This window comes from Panulirus ornatus, chromosome 20 (assembly GCF_036320965.1).
Source record: "Panulirus ornatus isolate Po-2019 chromosome 20, ASM3632096v1, whole genome shotgun sequence".
Taxonomy (NCBI): domain Eukaryota; kingdom Metazoa; phylum Arthropoda; class Malacostraca; order Decapoda; family Palinuridae; genus Panulirus; species Panulirus ornatus.
Genome location: NC_092243.1, coordinates 59,798,830 through 59,821,941, shown reverse-complemented (window position 1 = coordinate 59,821,941; position 23,112 = coordinate 59,798,830). Strand labels below are relative to the sequence as shown.

General features: G+C 43.1%; 2 protein-coding genes across 3 annotated transcripts in view; one reads left to right on the top strand and one right to left on the bottom strand.

The window, feature by feature from the left end:
- The window catches only part of LOC139756049 (uncharacterized), a 49,527-nt gene that overhangs the window by 22,518 nt on the left and 3,897 nt on the right, over nt 1-23,112 (bottom strand). The gene's annotated exons all lie outside the window — the stretch shown is intronic.
- On the top strand, nt 4,417-22,625 carry boss (bride of sevenless). Its single transcript, XM_071675027.1, has 12 exons — nt 4,417-4,786; nt 5,314-5,467; nt 11,410-11,538; nt 12,859-13,028; nt 13,559-13,681; nt 15,319-15,398; nt 15,685-15,866; nt 16,106-16,263; nt 17,950-18,168; nt 19,376-19,594; nt 19,798-20,018; nt 20,657-22,625. Exons 1-12 carry the CDS (start codon nt 4,781-4,783, stop codon nt 21,345-21,347), a joined length of 2,352 nt encoding a protein of 783 aa, XP_071531128.1. The 5' UTR covers nt 4,417-4,780; the 3' UTR covers nt 21,348-22,625.

Sequence of the window (23,112 nt, the reverse complement as noted above, 5' to 3'; positions counted from 1 at the left end):
CATCGGGGGTCGTGGACTAGGATATCGCTACGGCAATGTCGAAACACTTAAGCCAGGGAACATATCAAGACTGATAATATCCCAGATTCCAGTGTCAACATACAAACTCGATAAACGCCTTAACGACATTATTTCATTATTACTTCAACATACTCTATGAAATCGACTGAGAAAATCCTTGATGTGATTGAAGTTTCGTCACCACGCAACATCATGGCCAAGTAGATGTTGTGAGCCTTCTCACGAATGTGTCAGTAGGGAGGGCAATTAACATGATCGGTGACTACGTCTTCTCTAACCAACACATGCCACAGTAAATATTATCGGCAACATGTTGCGGGGGATGTTACGAGCAGGTAGGACTGAAGCACCATCCTACAGTCCCAGGTCCTGACGGCAAGATATATCTATCCAGGCAGATGGCGCACCAACTGGTTCCTCCCCCCTCGGGTGTACTGTTGACGTAGGCATTATTCACGTCTCATTAAACCAACATTCCATGAAACCCGACAGTTACAGCCAGTGCGATGATATATTTGTGTGCGCAGACAGCGAGAACACCCTAGATCAGATGAGGGAGAAGATGCAAGATGTATCAGGCCTCCAATTCACCGTAAGTAAAAGCATTTACCAAGGTATCCCATTCTTCAGCGTGTGTGTAACATTTGTAAGAGACGTATATGGGAAACCGACGGGCGCAGGCTGGTGTCAAAATAGTGAGGGAGAGTGTACCGTTAGCAACTAGGGTAACGTAATACGGGAATACACCCGCACAGCCTTGCAAACATGCTCCTCGTGGCTTCTCTTGGACCAAGAATTACTGAGGACACGTCAGGTCCTGCTCAACAACGACTACTAGAATGGGAATGCGATGCCATTCTGAGGAAACTCCTGCGCCGGTATACGTCACAACTCCCATCGGAGTAACAAAACAACTTGATTTGTGTACTATCGTAACATATTCACTCCAGCACACAAGCATGATGATAAATCGGTCAGGGATATCGTGGCGAAAGCCTGGACCCCTAATGAATATGGCAAAAAAGCTGAGATATGTAATGCACTATACAAAAGCCCCAGATCAGTCAACCTTACCATATATAACAACACCCGTGCACCTCGGAACCATCTGGTGAAGGTCAATGTGGTTTACCAATACTACCGTGTGACTGGGGAACCACGCATCACAAATGTGAGCTATATTAGTCAGACTAGACTTATCATGGAACAACGCATCATTAGCCATGTTAATGAAGAGTCGCAGAAAACAGCACCGGCGGGAACTATGGTATGACCCTCACAGCTGATGATATGATAATGGTGATACCCGTATCACCGCATCAAGCACGGGTGACCGGCGCATACCAGTTTTGGAAGGTGTCTAACGAGGCGGCCACATTCCCTCTATTTTGATGGTCGACCGATTCGACGGCAGGTAAAGGACCCTACATCAGCGCCACCTGCATCACCGAACCCTTCCCATACACCGGCCCCAGGCGGTCTCAGAGAATTAGGCTAATGAGTAAGGTCACACCACTTTATATATCTAGTGCCTTGTGTTGTGGAATTTATTCTCGCCTGAGATAACTAATGCATAGGCGACACAATGTGCACATTGATAAATGAATTATGGAAAGTCATAGATAAGTTGTTTTCGCTCATCGTCCTGAAATAAGGAAAGCTCTAAGACATATAAAAAGATTTGTCAAGAAAACTGAACAACTGCAAGAATGCGGTGGATTCTGATACAAATATACTTATCATAATAACTTACAAGTGATGAAAATGACTCGCATGCCAATAGACGCGCACCTACAAGTCTTATTTTGTTGGCAAAGAGTCACAACAATCACGGGTGTTGCTAGCATACAAGCCGTCGTTCTGCTGTGCCAATTACTGAACAGACGTTTTCGGGCTTTGCTTTATGCGATCCGGAATATCCAATACGTTCTTCTCTGTCACTATTGCCGGATCTCGGCGCACCCACAACTGATCCAGTTGCACGAACCTTGACCATGAACTGCCGCACTGCTTTGCCATGTGGTACGGGAGTGTCCAGATCCTTTTAAGCAAACTTTTGTTGCACTATGTACCACCTGTTCCACCAAACCGCTCGAGCCTCAAACGACAAAACCATTTTCACATTAACACCTATTAGCATCTGGACACGCTTGAGTTCATGAAAACGTTCAAGGAAACACTGCGCAAATAGGGAAATGACTATTCGAATACTATGTACTCGAATACCCTTCGTCTCACGTTGGTGAGCAACGGGGTCTACACCGGTCTTTTCCCATCAGGCTCACACAGCAGCAGAACCTAACTGTACAACGTGGAGGTATATGAATACGAACAAAGTGCATATGAACGCGCACCTTCATAGAACATTTGGAAAACATGCGATTTACCAAATGGCGTCCGAGCTACGCTTCGTTGTATATCAACAGACTGTCACATTTCTCTCTTGCGTCTCCCCCGATGATGTGATTATTACACGAAAGTGCACTTGGGACTTATCGTGTTTCATTTTCCCCGTGGACTCTTCGGAATATATATATATATATATATATATATATATATATATATATATATATATATATATATATATATATATATATATATATATATATTATACTTAATCGCAGTCTCCCGTGTTAGCGAGGTAACGCAAGGAAACAGACGAAAGAATGGCCCAACCCACCCTCATACACATATACATAAACGCCTACACGCACATATAAGTACCTAAACATTTTACGGTATATATACAAATACATATATACACATATACATATTCATACTTGCTGCCTTCATCCATTCTGTCGCCAACCCGCCACACATGAAACAACATAACCCCCCCCCCCCCCCAGGTAGCGCTATGAAAAGACTAAAAGGCCACATTCGTTCACACTCAGTATCTAGCTGTCACGTATAATGCACCGAAACCACAGCTCCCTTTCCACATCCAGGAACCACAAAACTTTCCATAGTTTACCCCAGACGCTTCACATGCCCTAATCCAATCCGCTGACAGCACGTCCACCCCGGTATACCACATCGTTCTAATTCACTCTATTCCTTGCACGTCTCTCACCCTCCTGTATGTTCAGGCCCCGATCGCTCAAAATCTTTTTTAATCCATCCTTCCACCTCCAATTTGGTCTCCCACTTCTCGTTCCCTCCACTTCTGACACATATATCCTCTTTGTCAATCTTTCCTTACTCATTCTCTCCTCTTCTGCTCTCTCAACCACACTTTATTTCCACACGTCTCTCTTAACCTTTCATATCTTACTCCAGGCCTGAAAAGCCTGAAACATACTTGCCTAAATTCATCAGACGATATCGTATGTGACAAAGCTGAAATTACTTTAGTGGTTATTGCACTGTACATCTTTCACACACGTCTATGTTCGAATTAGGTTCGTCCACGGAAAAGTAACACGTCTCGCTGTTTGTCAATATTAATGACATGCCGTGTGAAACGCACAGAACAATGTCTACTTCCTAAAATTGGAGCGCTTACTTCCTCAACAACGCGACCTTTCTTTAATATACGCCTTTGTGGTTAGGAGTATGATCTGGTTGATTTGTGTTACTAATAACTACATTATTGATGCAATCTGCACGAATATCGTACCATGAAATTAGGTTACGTTGACTTCCTAGGCTTAGGATGTCGGGGGGGGGGGGGGGGGGGGGGAAGGGAGTGGGTTCTCCTGAACGAAGCTTTACTATGGTTGATTGGTTTAAGAGTTTAAAAATAATACCTTAGATATTACTCGTGAACACACACACACACACACACACCTACCTAACACGTATAAAGTGCTAGCTAAAAAAAAAAATCACATTATCCTCGGCCTGGTCAAGACGTTGGTTAATAACTTTTTAATCGTTCATGTTTCTAAATCCTAAACTTCTGTAAATGGATCGTATCACAAGGACACGGCATCAGAAAAATATTTCCAACAATTTTCATTTTGTCGGCGGTCTGCGGCAAGCCATTTTGTATATTATTAGCAGATTTTGACATCTGTCGTTTCTCTATTCCATCCAGTAATAATTCATTCCTCTGGTATCTTTTAAACAATCCATCTACATCTAACTATCTTTTGTGGTCTGCCCTCTACTGCCGTCAATCACTGTCAGTATAAGAGAATCCTTCAAACCCATTTAACTCCAAGGCTACGTACTCCCATCTAACATTATATCACGATATATGACTAACGTCAATACATCACAGACATAAGAACAACATGATTGTAATCCCCTCTTCCGCGGCTACTGGTGTGCTATTACAACTGAAGCATTAAAGAGAGACATTTCATGTCAACCAGACGAGAAACGAAGCCTAGCGGGGCCGGTGTTGGGGATGCCTTACAACTAATCAGGTGAGCCCGGTTGCCTGTCGCCCTCCAGACACACTCACACACAACTCTGGCGTGGCCGACACCCTCACGTATTTCTGCCACAGCTCATTTCCAGAGAGAGATACGGGAATCTGATTATATTACCTCACGTAAGGGAAAGTCTATCCTTATTAACATATCCGTGTTGGAGAAGTGTCACTCGAGGTTGTGTGTTGGATCGAGAAGATCCTAGCAAAGCTGATGTAGAAAATTCATCCTTAATAACACCGGCCTCGGTTCTGAGAACAGTTTCCTCTGTAGTGTGTGATATTATCTCAGCGGGTATCGAAGTGAACAAGCGACCCAGGCGGTAGATCGAAGACGAAGAGACATATTTACCTCCGGTGGCGCCTGTTCTCATCGTCACAATGAAGGTATGTTATCAACAAGGATGGTTTGTTACTAGGAAGTGCAGCTGAATATTTGCAATCTGTGTATTTCAAACTTAAGCCCTATTGGAAGTGAATAAGTCCCCTTGCAACAGGTGAATACTCATGGCAAAAATATTTTCCACTGCTAACTAGAAAATGAAATATTCTATGACTTCCAGTCGTCATATTTACATTAGGCACTTCAACTTTTTCAAGTGCATTCGAATTGTTTTTGTGCTTTACCTGAAGCTCGAAGGGCAGTACATATATTTCACACGCTGAAATAACCAGGCGTTACAAATTTCACATAAAACACTGGGCACACACACTACTGATAAACATGTTCCAGCTCCGTGAAGGACGTAATAGTTTTCATAAACTTGTTCATCACTTGTCTTACTTTTTAAAGAATCCCATCAGCACCAAACATTACTCAAAGACATCAGACACTGACAACAGCATGGAGACGAGATTATCTCCATGGTACAGCGAAGTAGCTCACCAAAATAACACGTCTTCCGCACCCACAGACGAGACAGCCCACGCGGAGCCAGGCGGTGACGACGATAGTGGCGGCACTGATGGTAATGTCCGACGCAGTAGCCACCGTATCGGGCAGCTCTGACGACGTGTGTCCCGGCCAACGTAACTTCCCCTCCGCTCCCAGCGACATATACATCACTGGTGAGTACTACTGAAGGCCCATTACTTTTATTGTGGTGGTGGATCAATTATGGGGTAAAATATTCATGCCCTCTTTCCTGTCACGTGAGTCCCCAGTCTCCTATCCTAGGAAGTACTTGCCAACCCCTTCCTCAGGCCTGAGTCAGCTCCTGACTGCGGTGGGTATCAAACTGATAAGTGGAAAATACAAATTTAGAGAAACACCTTTTGATTAAACCAAATTAAACTGACACATGTGACCATCTTCATCAGGGATACGACCGACATCTCTACACGGAATGATTTCTCGCGCATGTATGTAAAGCCTCGCCAGACTATGCTTGGAACGGTCTCTTGTCAATGACAGCCCATTCTCAGGTGTGCCATCACTGGCACAGGTCAGGTGTGTGGTTCTCGATGTGCCATTAAAGGCGCAATTCAGTTGTGCGTTCTCGGGGTGACATGATAGGAACAAGGTAGCGGGCAGGGTTGGAGTAATTGTCACTGTAATTCCATTGAAATGTGATCAATTACAGAAATAGTGTAATTGTAATTAAGAAGAAAACTAAATTAACTGTAATTGTAACTGAAATTCAATTGTAATTGTGAAAGGGGAGGAAAGTGGTACTGGGAACTTTGCAAGTGCAAAGGTGGGCAAGCGGTTCCTATAAAGTACTGGTGGTAGCGATAGCGGTATAATTATTCTTTTTGACCAAAGATTTTTCTTTACGAATATGGAAAATTGTAATCATTTTTTGTGTGGTATCTGTAATGTAACTGCTATTCCCAAATGTATTTATGATTATAAACTAATTTCAAAAAATGGAAAGTATTCGTAATTTTGACTTGGTATTTAAAGCGTAATTGCTCCAACCCTGGTAGAGTGTGTGTAACTATAGTGTAGTGGACTCTTTTAGGAGAATGTGTGTTGTGTAAGATGTGGAATGATACGCATTAGTTTTATTTCTCAACAATTTCTCTAAAGTATGTTCCTTGTAACATTGGGTATTCAAATTACATTAAAAGGTAATCAAGTACTATCTCAGTCACATTATTTATCGACTTTTTTCTTTGTGTGAAAATAATTAAACAGGACAGCTTATTTCGTACTGGAGATGAGAAATATTTAGGAAGAAAATTACTTAAATTCAATAAGTATGCTATCCATGCCTTTCCCATCCGGCAGTTTTATGTAAACCCCACAAACTGGGTTGGTCTTTGAGGTTGCCAAACAAAACCTAACCTAAATATGCCAGCCTAACATTTTCCATGCTAAGTTTGGTTTGGTTTGGTGAAAATGAAAAGAAAAACAAAAAAAAAAAAAAAACTTTCTTAGCTTATTCAGGATAATAGAAAAACCGCCTGCCACGATAACTTTCGATTCCCTGGTAACTCAGACTACCACGATAACCCTCGTTAACACAACACATGATGCAGGAGCTTGTTGAGCCGTTGCCAGAGGCTATTTCGGGAAGAGCGACGTCACAGAGTTCCGTTTTAGTAAAGAAAATTACATTCTGAGTAATGGCTATAGTTTCCGATGTCACCACGAAAATAAATAATCTTGCATGTCGATGATGATCGGCGATAAATCGACATAAAAACCTGACACAATTTCGCGTGTTTCCAGAAAAGGCGGAAGCAAATATTCGCATACGTTGAAATGTACCATGCAAATGCAACCAAAATTCTAATATGTCTTATTTTACGCTTATTTCTTCATACATTAGGAAAATGGCACACCATGTAAATATCATTTAAGAACTGTAAAAGAGTGCTCGTCAAACTTCGAAATATATTTGCAAAAGAACATCAGTGGAACAAAATAGTACGGATTGGAGGTGTGGGCGGATGGAGAAGCGGTAAAAGGCAAAGAGGAGGTGATGTGAGTATTTCTAGTATACTGTGAAGTGTTTGGGATATGGTGGTAAGCGAAGTGAGACACTCCAGGCAACTAATGGTTTGGTGAAAAGTGAATAGGTGATGTAATGCACGCCTTGCATAATATTGTGTGCTAAAGTGGCTGGATTTGATGGTACTGCAGCTGAATTTCCCAAGAAAAGGGGATGACAATGTTGTTGACTGGTTAGTTAGGATCTTCAATGTATGTATGGTTCAAGATGAGGTGCCAGAGGACTAGCGAAACTGTACTGTGCCACTGTATAAACAATTAAGTTAGTTAAGTGTACCTGGTGCGTTGTATGAGTTAGTGGTAAATGAGAGGCTGGTAACATGCACTGAGCATCAGACGAGAAGTAAATGTGGACTCAGGAGTGGCAGACGATGTGTGGATGTGTAAGAAATACTTACTAAAAATTGAAGGAACTGAATGCAGAAGTTATAGATCTAAAGAAAGCGTATGACAGGACTGATAAAAATGATGCTTGAACTTTTCTGGTCAGTACCTTACTGCTCTGAATAGCAATTTTCAAATCGTCAAACTTACCGTCCTGATGGAAGTACTATCGCTAGGTTGTGTGCTTTCAGAATGCTCTGCCTAAGCACACGATTACCATCATAAAAAATATAATTTCTCAATGCGCCCCTGGTTAAACTTATCATAAAGGTCTTCAGGTCTGTTGCGAGATGCGCGCGCGAGCGACCAGTAAACCCGGACGCCATCCAAGCAATTGGTAAAGCTGATATTCTCCTGCGTCTCAGCATTTACCGAAATTACACTGTCATTTATATGCTTATCTTAAACTCTCTCAGTTACCTAATGCGATCATACTACACCAGAAATGTGTAATATTTCGCCTATAATTCTATGTAGTTACGACATACGTCTGGCAGGGAAAATGAAGCTATTCAAACAGAAAAGTTCATCAAATGCTGCTTATATTCTTATTCTTATAAAGGAAAAAAGTTTTCTTTATTCAGTAAGTACACAAAGAGATCAAGTACCTTTGTTCATCTCAGGAATACCCTCAGTTGCATAAGTTATTTACGCAATCTGACGGGTTAACATCCCTAGTAGCGTCATAGCTACAGCCCCGACCTGCTGGTGGATGATAGCACCTTTATGACTTCACTGGATCGTACGAGTATTATGTATCAAGGGTGAGTAAGGGGACCGGTCACAACCCCCTCATAAACCTACCTTATTAACTCTAATAACAGTGTAATATTACATCAGTTGTACTTGGCTGCTCTTGGTTGCGCTAAGGAGGTTCGGGTGGGTTGCGCTGATAGATATGTCCCGCCATGAACAGCAAAATGACAAACCCCCAACAGTTCGTGTCTGTTGGTTCGTGTCAAGGTTCTCTTCATAAAAACGGTAAATTGTGTTTTACGATACTACATTATTACTTTATTCTGACCTCGACCTAAATATTTAGCGACTAATGTCTCCCTCTATAGACAGTGTGTATATATATATATATATATATATATATATATATATATATATATATATATATATATATATATATTTTTTTTTTTTTTTTTCTTTCTACGTATTATCTTTCACAACGCTGCTTTAGAGAAGGCGCATTTGACATTCCTGTAAAGATCAAGTTGAAGGTATCAAGTGCAGTGAAGCAATGATTTCACTAAACAAATCTTGACCTGATCCGTAAGAGTGTAGTAAAGTGCCTTTAACCTAACCTATAAGAGGGTAGTGAAGACAGGAATATAGCGAAAATGACGTAAAAACAGCATTTGACATGAACCGAAACTGTCAGGTTAAAGGCCATTGCAAGCGAGGGTGAGGTTGTACGGAAGATACGGAACTAGTAATAATGAAGGTGTAGTAAAGATGGCATTTGAAGTAAAATTGTTGTCGGTGTTGTGAAGGGAGACATACTGCATCTGTTCGCGAATATCTGTTTTCCTAGCTTATAAATTTCATTTGGTGAAGAGGCAGTGATCCTTTACTTGCAATGCTATTCATTACAACATTTAATATTAGGTTCGCAATGACTTTCTCCCCAGTACATTGCGGTAATTGTCCACCCAATGTCTTGCATTTGTTGAGAATGTGTTGTATTTATGGTGACTGTCTCATTATGACATTCGCTGTACAATATTCTCCATTTTATTACTATTTCTGTTTGCTTATTTCTCGCATCTCCGGGGCTGCTGTAAAATAGATACAGGGAAATGATGGATTCCCTTGAAGTGAGTTCTTAGACAAGACTGTCCACCCTTTCATCTACAGACGATGATACAGTTCGCTGAAGATGACTCTTCACCCTCCATTTAACCACTAGTACACACACACACACACACACACACACACACACACACACACACAGTCTTTATATATATATATATATATATATATATATATATATATATATATATATATATATATATATATATATATATATAACGTTACACGGGAATAAATGGCTGTGATAACTCTGAACCTAGAGGTGCTACGGTTAAGCCATGACACTATAACAAACAAACGCACGAACACTTGAAAATGACCATCAAGACCAAACAAGTTGTGGCCTACAATTTTCTCGCCCAGATTCTGAAGTACCTGCACCCAAAATTCGGGGCCTCAAAATGTTACGTTTCGGGCATGACAGAGTAACAAACAAACGCAAACGCACAAACACGAAAACATCGCATGGATGGTAGCTAAAAACGTTGCCTAGATTCTTTAGTTCCTACACATCGGTAGTAAAAAACGAGATGAACATTCTGAATTCTGTTGGTCTGCAAAAAGTAAATCGGGAGAAAAATTTAATTGTAACATGACGTACCTGTAATCATTTCTGGTAAAAAACCTAGTCCATACAGCAGTATAAAGGACAAACAAAATTCTAGGCCTCAAAGGAATGGAATTCGAAAAACACAAAATTAACCTTCATACTACAACTCATATTTGTATATTTTGGGTCATCCCACTTTAGAAAATAAAAACAATGAGTAAGGTACAACAGCAAGGAACCAAAATCATTTCTAGACTAAGAGACAAATCCCATGGAAGCAGACTATACGACAAATATATCTAAGTAAATTAAAAAAATCTAAGATGATATGATACAAGTATTCAAAATTATCAAAGGCTTTAACACTCTCGATCTAAGAAGCTCCTTAAGGTATGATGTCTTATTTCACTCGTAGTAATAGATAAAAAAAAAAAAAGAAAAAAAAAAAAACTTGTGGGAAAACGTTTTACTTCAAAAGAGGCTGAGCACTTCTTGAAGCATCGTCAACATACAGAATGATTCACCGTATGAAATCAGCACCGCTGAAACATTTAAGAAGACGTGATAAATAGCTTCGTGTCTACGGCTGACGTATATTTGCGCCTCCTTAGTCACTTACAAACTTTACAGGTATTCTGCTCCAAGTCATCTGTTCGCTTTCTTACTCTTCCCGCGTTAGGTTCTCTTTTTGATCTCTTCTACTATCACAAGCAGTTTCGAAAAAAAAAAAAAAAAAGTGATGTCGTCATTTGCATTCCTTTGTATTTCATCCTGAACTTTCTACATTTGTTGCGTTGACTCTTCCTTGAGTGTTATATGTTATGATTGTTTACCATTTTTGTGTTGACTTTCCCATTTTGTTGCAATTATTCTGACGAGTCTCATATTGTGTTACAGTTGTCTTCCACTTTGTGTTGCATTTGTTATGATTCTCCTATCTATGATACAATAATGGTGATGCCTGTCTCCCATTTCGAGTTAAATCTGTTGAATGAGCGTCTCACCAAAAATACACATCTAACCTCCACACGACGGTACAACCCATACGTAAGACGGTGCGACCCTTGGGTACGATGGTCTGGCCTTTGACCCAACCCATAAGAATGATGTCAATGCCAAGACCACTATCATACCCAAGGATTGTAACGACGTGCACAAGGGTTGTAGCGACATGCACAAGGGTTGTAGCGACGTGCACAAGGGTTGTAACGACGTGCTCAAGCGTTGTACCAGCGTGTCTAAGGGTTGTACAGACGTATTCAAGGTCTCACTGTTAATGCCGTGTTGTGTGGCCTGCAGGGCTGCTCGGGGTGTACGGAGGAGAGCGGTGCGGCCTGGTGGACCCCGCCGGCGTCCAGCTGATGGAGGCCGCCCGATGGACTGCACTCAAGATGGCCGAGATCAACTTCACCCCCACCACCACACTTGGTCAGTACACGTTTTCTCTCCTCTTCACTCTCCTGCATCACAATTTGTGACGTTCTTTATACAATTCCCTTTTTCTTATTATTCCTCAGGATTCTCTCTTCTCTTCGTCCGTCTAACCTCGATCCTTCTTCTACTCTTCATTTGGCTTCTGTTCCTCCTTCTATCCCATCACATCCTTCCCTTCCTCCTCTTCTTCCGCCATCCCTTGCAACACCATTCATCCTTTTATTTTCATTCCTCCTTTTCTAAACTTAGAATTTTTCTATCCCATATTCTGTACCAGTATCAGGGTTAGCACAAGTTGTAAGCAAAATCAATCTGCCATTTTGGTGATTATTGAATCCTGTCACACCACTGGAACATGTGACGCTCCGGTGGTGTACTCAGACCACTGGAACTGATGATACTCCACTGGTGTAATAAGACCTCTGAAACAGATGACGCTCCACTGCTGTACTCAGACAACTGGAACTGATGACGCTCCACTAGTTTACTCAGACCCATGAAACTGATGACACTCCACTGGTGTACTCGGTCCACTGGGACTGATGATGCTCCACTGGTGTAATAAGACCTCTGGAACTGATGACGCCTCACTGGTGTACTCAAGACCACTGGGAATGATAACTCTTCACTGGTGTACTCAGACCACTGGAACATATGACGATCGCTCCACTTGTGTACTCAGAGCCCTGGAAATAATGACCCTCCACTGTTATACACAGACCACTGGACCATGTGACTCCATTAGTAGAGCTCCTGTGGTGTGCAGCGTCCAGTAAAAATCGTCAGGAATGCTAGAAGCCATAGTAGTGTTGAAGTATTCTCACCCGGGAATGCGCGACAATTCCAGATCGAGAAGTGTACCCTTCCAGTGGTGGGGACACCCACGTTACGACCTGCCCTGAACTAGGCCTCATGTTATGATGGATCATGTCTTGAACACAAGTCTTCTGGATGACACTCTGTCCTCCTGAAGTTTCACACCTGATGAATGTGTATCATGCACAACACTGACTTGTCAGTCGATCATTTAATTTGTACACTTAACATTTCAGCTGGTAGTGTGTCTCTAAGGCAATCTCAATCTAAGTTACATAATTACTTTGAAGACTATTGGCAGATAATTCCAGTAATCAACACAAGTAGAAATGAAGCAACCTGCTTTGTTATAAGGGTCTATCACCAGTCACTTATACATTATAGTACATCTCGACTCCAGTAGCTCCAGTGCACAGGGTGTCAACCCCGTCACTCGCTTTCCGAGTGGCCTCAGTAATGTATTGCGACGTAACCAGTAAAGCCTCACGTCGTCTGCAGGAGTGAATATTTACGACACGTGTGGCGGGCCCGGGGCAGTGCTGCGGGCGGCTGTGACCTCAGTGGTGGAGGGCGGGTACCTGGACCCACCAGGCCAGTGCTGGACCGACCATCACGTGGGTGTACTACACGCCCACCCTGACCACACTCAGCTCTCAGCCTTCCTCAAGGTAAACCTCCCATTTGTCTTGCTGGCCACAGGATATCAGTCATAGCGGGCAGATGTGGCCACGCGAATGTAGAACTAACCCAGTAAGGTACTAATAGGTATTATAATGTACTAATAGATATTATAATTCAGCCTTGGAGGACAACAGGAATACGACCAATTACTACACTCGACCTGTAAACGACACAAACAAAAGTGTGACCTGATTTGTTGATTTAATGTGGACTACTTGTGTTTTTGGTCCCTATGGTGTCACACACCACACATCCGCCACGTACACTATCTATCTTGCCACGACTAGGTTAATGTTATCATACTGTATGTCGTGAACATCTTCTGTTGTCATTAATTTCAATTATCCTACTGTATGTCGTGAATATCTACTGTTGTCATTAATTCATTCATTACTGAAATAGTTTCCGTCTGTATCATGAACTAATGTCTACTTCTTTCATTTCTAAATATGCACATAACGGTAATGTTTGTATAATAATAACATATTGTAACGCCCCGCCCCGACACCTCCTGCAGGATGTTAAGGTGCCCTCCGTCAGCGTGGGCGCCAAGGACCTGACGCCGCAGCTGGAGGCCATCATGCCCCTCCTCCTCAGACTCAACTGGACTTCAGTAGTCGTGGCTGCGCCCTCCGTCCAGGTTTGTACAGAATCTACAGTTGGGGACTGTCTGGTGATGATCGGTGAAGCCTTTCCTTCAGGTCAGGTCAGGTCAGGTCAGCTACACAGGATCACGGTCTTATCTTTGTCACCTTCAGCTGGGGAAAGCCCACCCTCGACCCTCCTCTCAACATGCTAACTTTGGCCATCTAGGAGAGATCAGTTGGTCTTGCCTGCACAGCTTTTACACAAACTCTCCTCGAGACCAGCCGGGATGCCTCCAGCTAGCATGGTGGCCGTATCATGGAGGTCACACAGGGTGGGTTGGAGTCCTCCTTCCCCCTCGACAAATATTCCTACCCAAGTTATGTTTCAACAATATGTGATCTGATGCCTGTTGCATCGGGGGCAGGTGGTATTAAGTCATGGATGTCTTCCCTTCTCCTGAATCTCATTTCACCTTCTTTTCTGTTTGGAATCATTTCACAGCTGTATCTCGTAAAGTCCAGCGCGCCTTCATAAAAAGAAAGTGTGTGCTACTTTGACTTTTCATACTTCAAGTAAATCATCTTTAATAAATGTCTGCAATTCAATCTGTTGTCGACTCTTCAACTCGCCTTTGGATGATTCCACTTCTACTCCTTTCCGCAACCCGTCCGTCTTTCACCTCTCTTCTACCGTCCCATCCTGTCCTCCGTAATCTCTCTCTCTCTCTCTCTCTCTCTCTCTCTCTCTCTCTCTCTCTCTCTCTGTTCTAAAATTATTTCAGCCACAGCTCCCGTGAGCTTACTGCGTGCGGTTCATCCGTGGCACGCAAGTGGCTGAAGCTTTCCAGTTTCCGTGTAGAAACCAGCCACACGAGGATTAACATTATAATACATCCTTCCCGCGAACAGTGAGGCTATGGAACTTCCTCCCTGTTTCTTCTTTCCCTCTTCCTATAACATTTCCACCCTTTAAGAGTCAGGTCGAGATATACTAAAAAAGCTCAAACTGAGCTCTTATATAATCTTTTCCTCCTATTCTTAATTTTCCTCTCCCCTGAAATGGCCTCGACTGGGACGTAGTTTAACCCGCGTCATGTCGGTTACTGTAAAAAAAAAAAAAGTAGCAAGTTTGTGTGATCCTCCTGGGATCGTTTCTCACTGGGACACGACCCAGGATTCTAGCGGTATGTGAGTGTGCACTGCATGACAGCGGAGGACCTGCCTCTCACTGGGTCGTGGCTTGTCCTAGGATATACAGAGTGGCTCATCCCCGCCTGAACGCATCAGCACAATCTTGTATGATTATGTTTGCACGATTTCAAACGTAACAGCCTCAGTTTATCTTTGATAATTGGATAGGTGACGACTTATCACCCAAATAATAAATTCTGATACAGCAGCTGTCATCAAAATCTCTGTTGCTTAAAGTTCGCTGGTGACGGAATGTATTGAAAGATAACACTTTGATTTACCATGAGATTTACATAATTTATTTCAAGGCAGCAAAGCTGATATATTTTTCCATGTTCATGACATTATGGGAGATACACATAACCGCACGTATCTGGCAGTTCAGTGTACAAGGTTTATACGGAAGTGCGTATGCCACCGTGTACGTGCACAGCCTGGAGGGTGTGGTGAGCATGTGGCGTGAACAATACCTTCAGGAACTTCTAACATTCTCCTGCAGGTACTGAAGGAGTTCAGTCACCTGGCTGCCCAGTCCCGCATCTGTGTGGGCGCCGAGGCCATCATCCCCCACACCACCAGGTATGGCCTGGCCTCCGCCATCATACATTAGTGTTAAAAGAAACGTTCGTGAGGTATTATGACAACAGACTTTAAAGAATGTTGACACATGATCTATAGATTAGCAATATGAATCATTCATTCAGATAAATGTATGAAAAAGAAATAATCAATGAACACGAAGTATCGGTTACTAGAGTGTTTCAATTCTCACAATTTGAAGATTGTTGTGACGGGTGTTGGAGCTCTGATCATATCGCCCATTTTCTAACAAGGCGTTTTGTTTACTGTCTTCGTGGCGCGCCAGTAACCAGCAGGAGTACTTGTCGGTGTTGGAGTTGCTCAGCGCGAGTGACACGGGCGGCGTGGTACTGATCGGCCCCCAGGATCGCCTCCACGCCACCCTCACCGCCGCTGCCGCCCACAACTACACCAACTTCCGCTGGGTGCTGTCGCCCACCGGACCCATTCAGGAGGACGTCTTCCAAGGTGAGACCCGCCACTAGTTATAATCAATACAATTTCGGATTATCGCTTGTGCAATAATAGCAAGACTCGAAATTTTTTTGTTAATTCCCAACACCCTTTCTCTAAATGATATTTCCCCCACGACCATTTCCTTACATCCACCGTTCACTGCCAAATGTGTAGATCTGATATCATTTTGCTCCACCTTTCGTATGAACTCCGTCCCTCCGCCTTGGACACCGTGGTGGACTGCCTCGCAGGTCTAGACTCAGTGGCGTCTGGGCTCCTGGCTCTGCGGAGGGCGAGTCAGACGGTACCAGAGTTCGGAAAGCACTTCCTGTCCGTGGCGTCCTCAGACACTACCCTCTACCCGAACGTTACACCCGAAGACTATGTGGAGGAGCCAGCAGTGTTCCAGGTGAGGGAGAGGTGGGTTGAGGTGTGAGGTAGACCACAGGATGAGAGGTAAAGGTAAGAAGTCAGCGATGGAGGTTAGGTTAGGTTAGCTTGACCACAGGGGTAGAAGGAAAGACAAAATTTAAAAGTGAAATACGATGAGGGTCACAAGATTAGTGAGGATGAGAACAATAAGAACTACTTAAGTGTAGAGTGAGGGTTCAAGTTAAGAAAAGTCTGTAGAAATGCAAGCCGAAACGAGGAGATTAAGGGGATAGAGGAGAGAAGACCAGGGAAAGGCACAGTTTTACGTTTACAGGGTAAGCTAAATGAACAGAATGGTTTTAAGGTACGGCCAGAGGACTTGAACAAAAGAAAAGAAAAAAAAAACATGTATGACCGTCATCCATACGTGGTAGATGGAAAAATGTCAAAGAAATTAAGCTTTTCGATCGACAGCATAATTATCGTCAAACTTAATAATTCTGGTCATGAGGAAATTTATTTTTCTCTTGCATCTGTTTTCATAAGTGGGCTTCATTGTCACAAAGACAATCAAATTATAATTATTGCAAATCTAAGAGGCATCAGAAGCCTATTTTATTCATAAATGTTGTCCAACAAGACCTGTGTGTGTGTGTGTGTGTGTGTGTGGAGTAAGATCCGTCCGCCTGTGTTCCTGAAGCCTAGTTAGGACAGTCTAAAAGACTCTGGACTGGATTAGCATTAGATGAATAACATCTGATAAATGTATAGGCCTACATGACCGACATCATGCAAGCTTTGAATATTTCATAACAGTATTCGCAGTCTCATGATCCTAGATCAACCTAAAGAGAAAACAAAATATGATAAATGGCTGTATCCAAAATGTCTGAAATGATGAGAAACAATATGAAATGTGAAATTATGTGATTGACTGACTATTTTCTAAAACAAAAAATAAGAAATTTGTGGAGAAGGTTCAGTGCGGGATACTGTACATGTATTAGTATCATGATGCACAGGAATATTGTAATAATGTAAAAACGAAAACAAATATATTCTAAATCATTTTATGCCAAGATGTAGGTTAATACTATGAGCAAAATTAAATAAAATCTCTGGTGGATTACTAAAAGAAGTAGTTATTTGAAAAGAATGGTCAGACCGGTTATGCTGTGTTTAGATAAAGATTTCTCAAGGCAAAATTTTGCCAAAAAAAAAGGAAAGATATGATATTCATGTGCGATTCTCACTACTTAATTTTGTGACACTTAAGTGATTATCCAAGTTTGCGGCATTACCTTCAACCTACACCATAAATTTTCACTGTTTTACTATAATCGGGAGTTCGTCACCCTCATCTTTAGCGTAACTGTATTCCGAGTACAATACTCTGCTGTACTCCGGCTGACCATAACGGAAATCATACATTTAAGTCGGGAGGCCTACATATGATCTGGGACTTCAGGTGCTCCCATCTCTTGTCAGGTACAGCCTAGCCCTCTTTGTTTCTCTCCAAACCCGATATGTGAACATGGTACTCCATGGCCCTCCCCTCCCCTACACATTACAACCTGTTGTTCCATTGCGCTCAACTAGTTACAACTTATTACAGTCTCCTAAACCATCGCAGCCTAGCCTCACCCACATTTTCCCTCTTAGAGCGCCAAGTTAGACATCCAGATTAATATAACGTAGCATCATGTATTGGTGTGTGGTACAGATGGTGGAGGCGGTGTTTAAGATGGGTGCTGGGGTACGGCGGGCAGTGACGGAGCAATGTGGCGGAAGTGGTTGGTGCCCTAACGCAACAGCAGACTTTGCCGAACCGGACACCGGCGGCTTCGACGTAATAGAGGAGCTCTCCATTAAGGCTCAGAGGCCGCGGTACCAGGTGCTAAGCCTGGCTTCCGCTGACGACGGTCGACTCACCTTCACTAAGGTAATAATAATAATAATGATGATAATAATAATAATAATAATAATAATAATAATAATAATAATAATAATAACAATGATAATAATAAGTATACCAATAATACTAGAATATTGATAACTTAAATTAGGCTTAATCGTGTATTTTTTTTGGCTAGGCTGATGTCATCACTTCATTAAGTATTATTGTAACAGTCTCGATTATTTAGCAGATCAAACTTTCTGATTTATATACACTGATGAACTTTATCAATTATCACTAAACCAGAAATGTCTTCTTCCTTAGGTCAACAGATTGTTTGTCTTTGTTTCATTCCTGTTCGTCCCAGCATCCCAGGGTCACATACGTTAACACAAATGTACTCACTATCTTTCCCAGGAGTCCCTTTCATCCTTATAGAGGCTCCTGCAGTATTCACGAAGTTTGCCATGTCCATCGGTCGGGACCACAGGTCATAAAGTGTTATGATACGAGTGTGTCTTATGTGCAGAGAGTGCACAGCAACTTAGTAATAAGTGCTCGATATCTTCCGTCCTTGGTTCAATCATTCTTGTTCTGAGGCAGTTCAAGAGAGAGACCTGACATTACAGACCTGGAAACCTCTCCTTCTTCGACTCGTACTCAGCTCTCATCTCTGTCCGAAACCACTGCATGTTATCCCTGAGGGAGGGTTATCTTTAAAGACTGTGGCATTACTATCCCTCACTTTTCTTTTCTAACGATGGTACAGTTGTCTCTACCAGTGACAAAGCAACTCTTTTATGTTCTCTTCTCTCCTCTACCTCCTTCTTTGATGACTAAACTTGCCGTCGCTTCCTACTGCCTCTGTTCCTCCTTGTAAACTCTTGTTCGGACAACTTATAAAGCACTTGCATGGACACAAGCAAGGCATACGGACCATAGGTGATCTATCCTCGTGTTTCAAAGGGGTGTGTTTCTCAACTTACTTCCGTACTTGCTCATCTGATCTGCATCTGTTCGATAACTAACACTTTCCCCTTGTCTCTCTTTAACCCTTTTCATATTTTGATTAAATCCTAACTCTAATGCGAGTTTTTGTCTGTGACTGGCTTCTCTAACATAAAAAAGGAACGAGCACTCAGAACACCACCGTTATACTTCCCTCCAAACAGCCCTCTTTGCTTCCTCTCCTTCACGCACTCTTGATGGCGCTCCTTCAACCCGTTCTAATGCACTCTCTCACACGACCCAGGTCGGCCACTTCTCGGGCGGGGCGCTAGACCTGGACAGGAGTGTGCTGGACGGCGCCAACCGCCTCCGTCAACACCCGTGCCTGTCCTGCCGCTGCCTCAACGTCCGGTTCTCCTTCCTGGCTGACCTCAGGTGGCGGACCGAGGCCTGGGTGACCATCTGCGCCACCATGGCCATCATTGGCATTCTTATCGCCTTGTCTGTTATCATCTTCATTGCCGTATGTTGTCGGATCTCTCGTCTTTGTTGTTCAAATACAGATAGAGAAAAATAACTATTATTATCACTTGTCGTATATCTTATTATACGAGTTTGTACTTTACTTATCTAAGATTAAGAAAAACAACTACAGAGAAGTAAAGTTGCTTCTCCGGCATACGCCGAGGACGCCATGTTTGATCCGACTGGCTTTTGTCTGTACAGATCCGTTCGTGCCGCGGGCGGGCTCAGGAAGGCTCCCAAGGGTTCTCTCTGCTGTTGTTGGTATCCTGCATCCTGATGTACGCGGCCATCCTGCCTTACAGCTTTGAGGCCAGCAGTCTGACGTGCAGCCTGCGACCCTTCGCCACCAGTCTGGCCTACGCTCTGGTTCTCGCTATAATGCTCTCCCGCTCCCTCATGCTGGCCACCGCCGACTCTGATGGGTGAGTATCATGAGTAACCTTAACACGCCTTTCATGAGTCATGTTGTCTCATCCCACTTCTAGAAGGTTCCTCTGACATACGTCCTTTATTCCCCTCCACTAAAGATAACGTCTATCGAATAATCTTCCCCTGAAAATCCAGCTCATTTTCCATCCTCCAATGTGGCCCAGCGTCAGTTGTTTTCTGGTAGTCGACACAGAAGGAGAGGCTGAAGTTCTAGGTTGGCTATGAAGTTGTTTTGTCTGGGATTCAAACACGGGCCTATTAGACTCACAAGTGACAACGGTGACATTCATTTTAACGACAAAAGCTCTACCTATGGACAGAAGTCCTCAAGGTCACGCCTGAAATGAAAGAGGAAAATGACACGGAAAAAAAGTAGGGAAGCCTGGAGGTCAGTGTTAAGCTTGTTGAAGAACCACCTGGAGACAACTGGCCATCAGCCAATTCAGTATGTCATATCACTAATGTAGTTAAGTCAGACTGTATATGATAAATTCATTATGGTCGAGCTATTCAGCGTCTTAAGTTACTCTGACTTTCGCTAATTACCAAGTCATTTATAGGTCTGAATCTCTCATATTACAAAACGAATCTTTTGGAATTTAATCGCTTGCTTCCAATCTGTCTCCACCAGGTTGGTTGGTCACGTGAGCGGCCTGGTGCAAACTGCTCTGTTCTTCTTCATGGTGAGTGTGCAGGCTGGTCTCGGGGTGCAGCACTGGCTTATGACACCCGTGCACTCCTACTACTCTACCACGCTACCCATGGGCGGGGTGCTGTACACCTGCTCGGGCCAGCGGTCCCACTTCCTCATTGCACAGACGTACGTGATGTTCCTGCTGTTCCTGCAGCTGCTGATATCGCCGTTCGTCATCCGTTCTCGTCGCAACTACCACGAGGGCCTCCTGTTCTTCGTCGCCACGTTGCTGATCGCGAGTCTGTGGATATCCTGGACGACTCTCTACATGCTCCTGCCGCCGTCGTGGGCCGAAGCCTGTATATGCCTGGGCTTGGCGGCCACCCCAACCTGCATCCTCCTGACCATCTTCATACCCAAGACGTACCTGATGGTGCGGGCAGCGGCCAGGGACTCCATCTGCTCGGCACCGATGAGGCCACTCTCTCGCCCTCAGTCCTCCCACGACCTGGCGCGGGCCTCTTCCCTCGCGCTGTACGACTCCATCGGCCATCTGCCCGAGATCGTGCACGCCCACACCCACGCCTACTCACCAGACCCAACTGTGCACATTTTACCTCACAAGGAGAACCCGTATGAGGCTTACTCCCACTACCAACCCTCTCCACACAAGATCACACAATTCTAGGTTACCTTACCTCACGTTGTCAATGGGTACAAACTCCGCGTTACACTTCCTGCCAGCATAGCGATACCTGTGTACGTTTTTTCATATGTATTATCCATTTGTACACCACCAGCCTTTAGAGATGATGATGACATTTGGAATCTACAGTGCAATGAACCATATGCCCCACCTCAGCGTTTCTACTTTACCTTATAAGTTCGTTACGGTCGCATACATCATGTAATCTGAAGCGTTTATTGCGTCAGATCACAAGACTGTTATGATCCTTTTAAAACACTAATAAAAGAATCATTCTACTTTAAAGAAAATCTACCAAATCCTCCACTGTTAAGACGTCTTTTCCTTCATCCTCTCCCATACTAGAAGGTTTGCTGATATTCAGTCCACAAATACAACACGTAACTCAGATTTTGTTTTTTTCTCTAAAATCTAGAAAAAATCCAGCTCTCTCTCTCTCTCTCTCTCTCTCTCTCTCTCTCTCTCTCTCTCTCTCTCTCTCTCTCTCTCTCGTAGTGGCGCCACCAGTCGGGGTGGACTAAATGGTTCTCGAGGATCTTCTCAACAAATCCTTATATCTTTCGGTATGACGGAAGAATCTGGGTGGGTAAATCAGCAGAATTTATTGTGGGCTGATGCAGTGTGGGTTGAAAAGTTCATACGACATTTGGTGTGAGCGAGAATTATAGCCTGGTAAATCTGTTAACTTTTTAGAGGTGATCAGGTGCACCGGCAAATCCGATGACAACACTGCTGGTGCGGCATTAAAATATAGGTTGATGACTCCGTAGACTTAGCTCGAGAACTGCTTTAAAAACGGTTGGGAAAATTCTGATGTATAGGTGAACGTGGGTTGGTACGTACGCAGAGTTTTGCGAGCTGACTAAATTTGGATTGGGGAACCCATACTTGTAAACAAGTTTAACGTTTAACGCGTGTTGGTAAATCTACAAACCTTTTAGCGTAGAGGTGAAAACTTATGCTGGTAAATTAATAAGATTCGTTTTTGAGCGGTGTTTGTGTGAGTGTAGCGACATCTGTAGGTTGTTTTCTTTGTGCTAATGAAATGCCAATGTTTAATATTAGTTGTGGAGGCATGGGCAAGTGAATGCCATAATAAAAGCCATCTCATCAACCCACACACACACACACACACAGAAGGGGGCCAAGAGAGGATATTCCCTCAAAGGCTCAGTCCTTTGTTTTTAACGCTACCTCGCTAATGCGGGAAATGGCGATCAGTATAATATATATATATATATATATATATATATATATATATATATATATATATATATATAGTTCAAGCCAGTTATCCAAATTATCAACAAAACTCCAAGGGTTAACTGTGGGCCGACTGCAGCAACCAGATTTCGAACCTAGGCTCTGAACCCTGAGCGGCCCGTGAATGCGTCACGGTCAACAACGCTAAACGATACATCACGGAGGTCGGTACAATTCCATTTATTTCTTTGGTGTGCTGACAAAAGGTTGGTTGGTCAACCCGTGAACTTTTTGTTTTTGACGCTGACAAAATGCGGGCTGGTAAATCTGTTTGCTACCGTAGTGCACTGCTGAAATCTGGGTTGGTGAATCCATAAGTAGAAATATAGGTGTAACCTGTGAAAGTTTTGGATACCTAATGAATTGTGGATCTGAATATCTAAAGACTTCTTAGTGTATGGATCGTATCTCGACAGACTTTACTGCTGTGCTACTGAAAGATAGGATGGTAAACCCGTATTCCATATTGGTTAAAAAAAAAGAT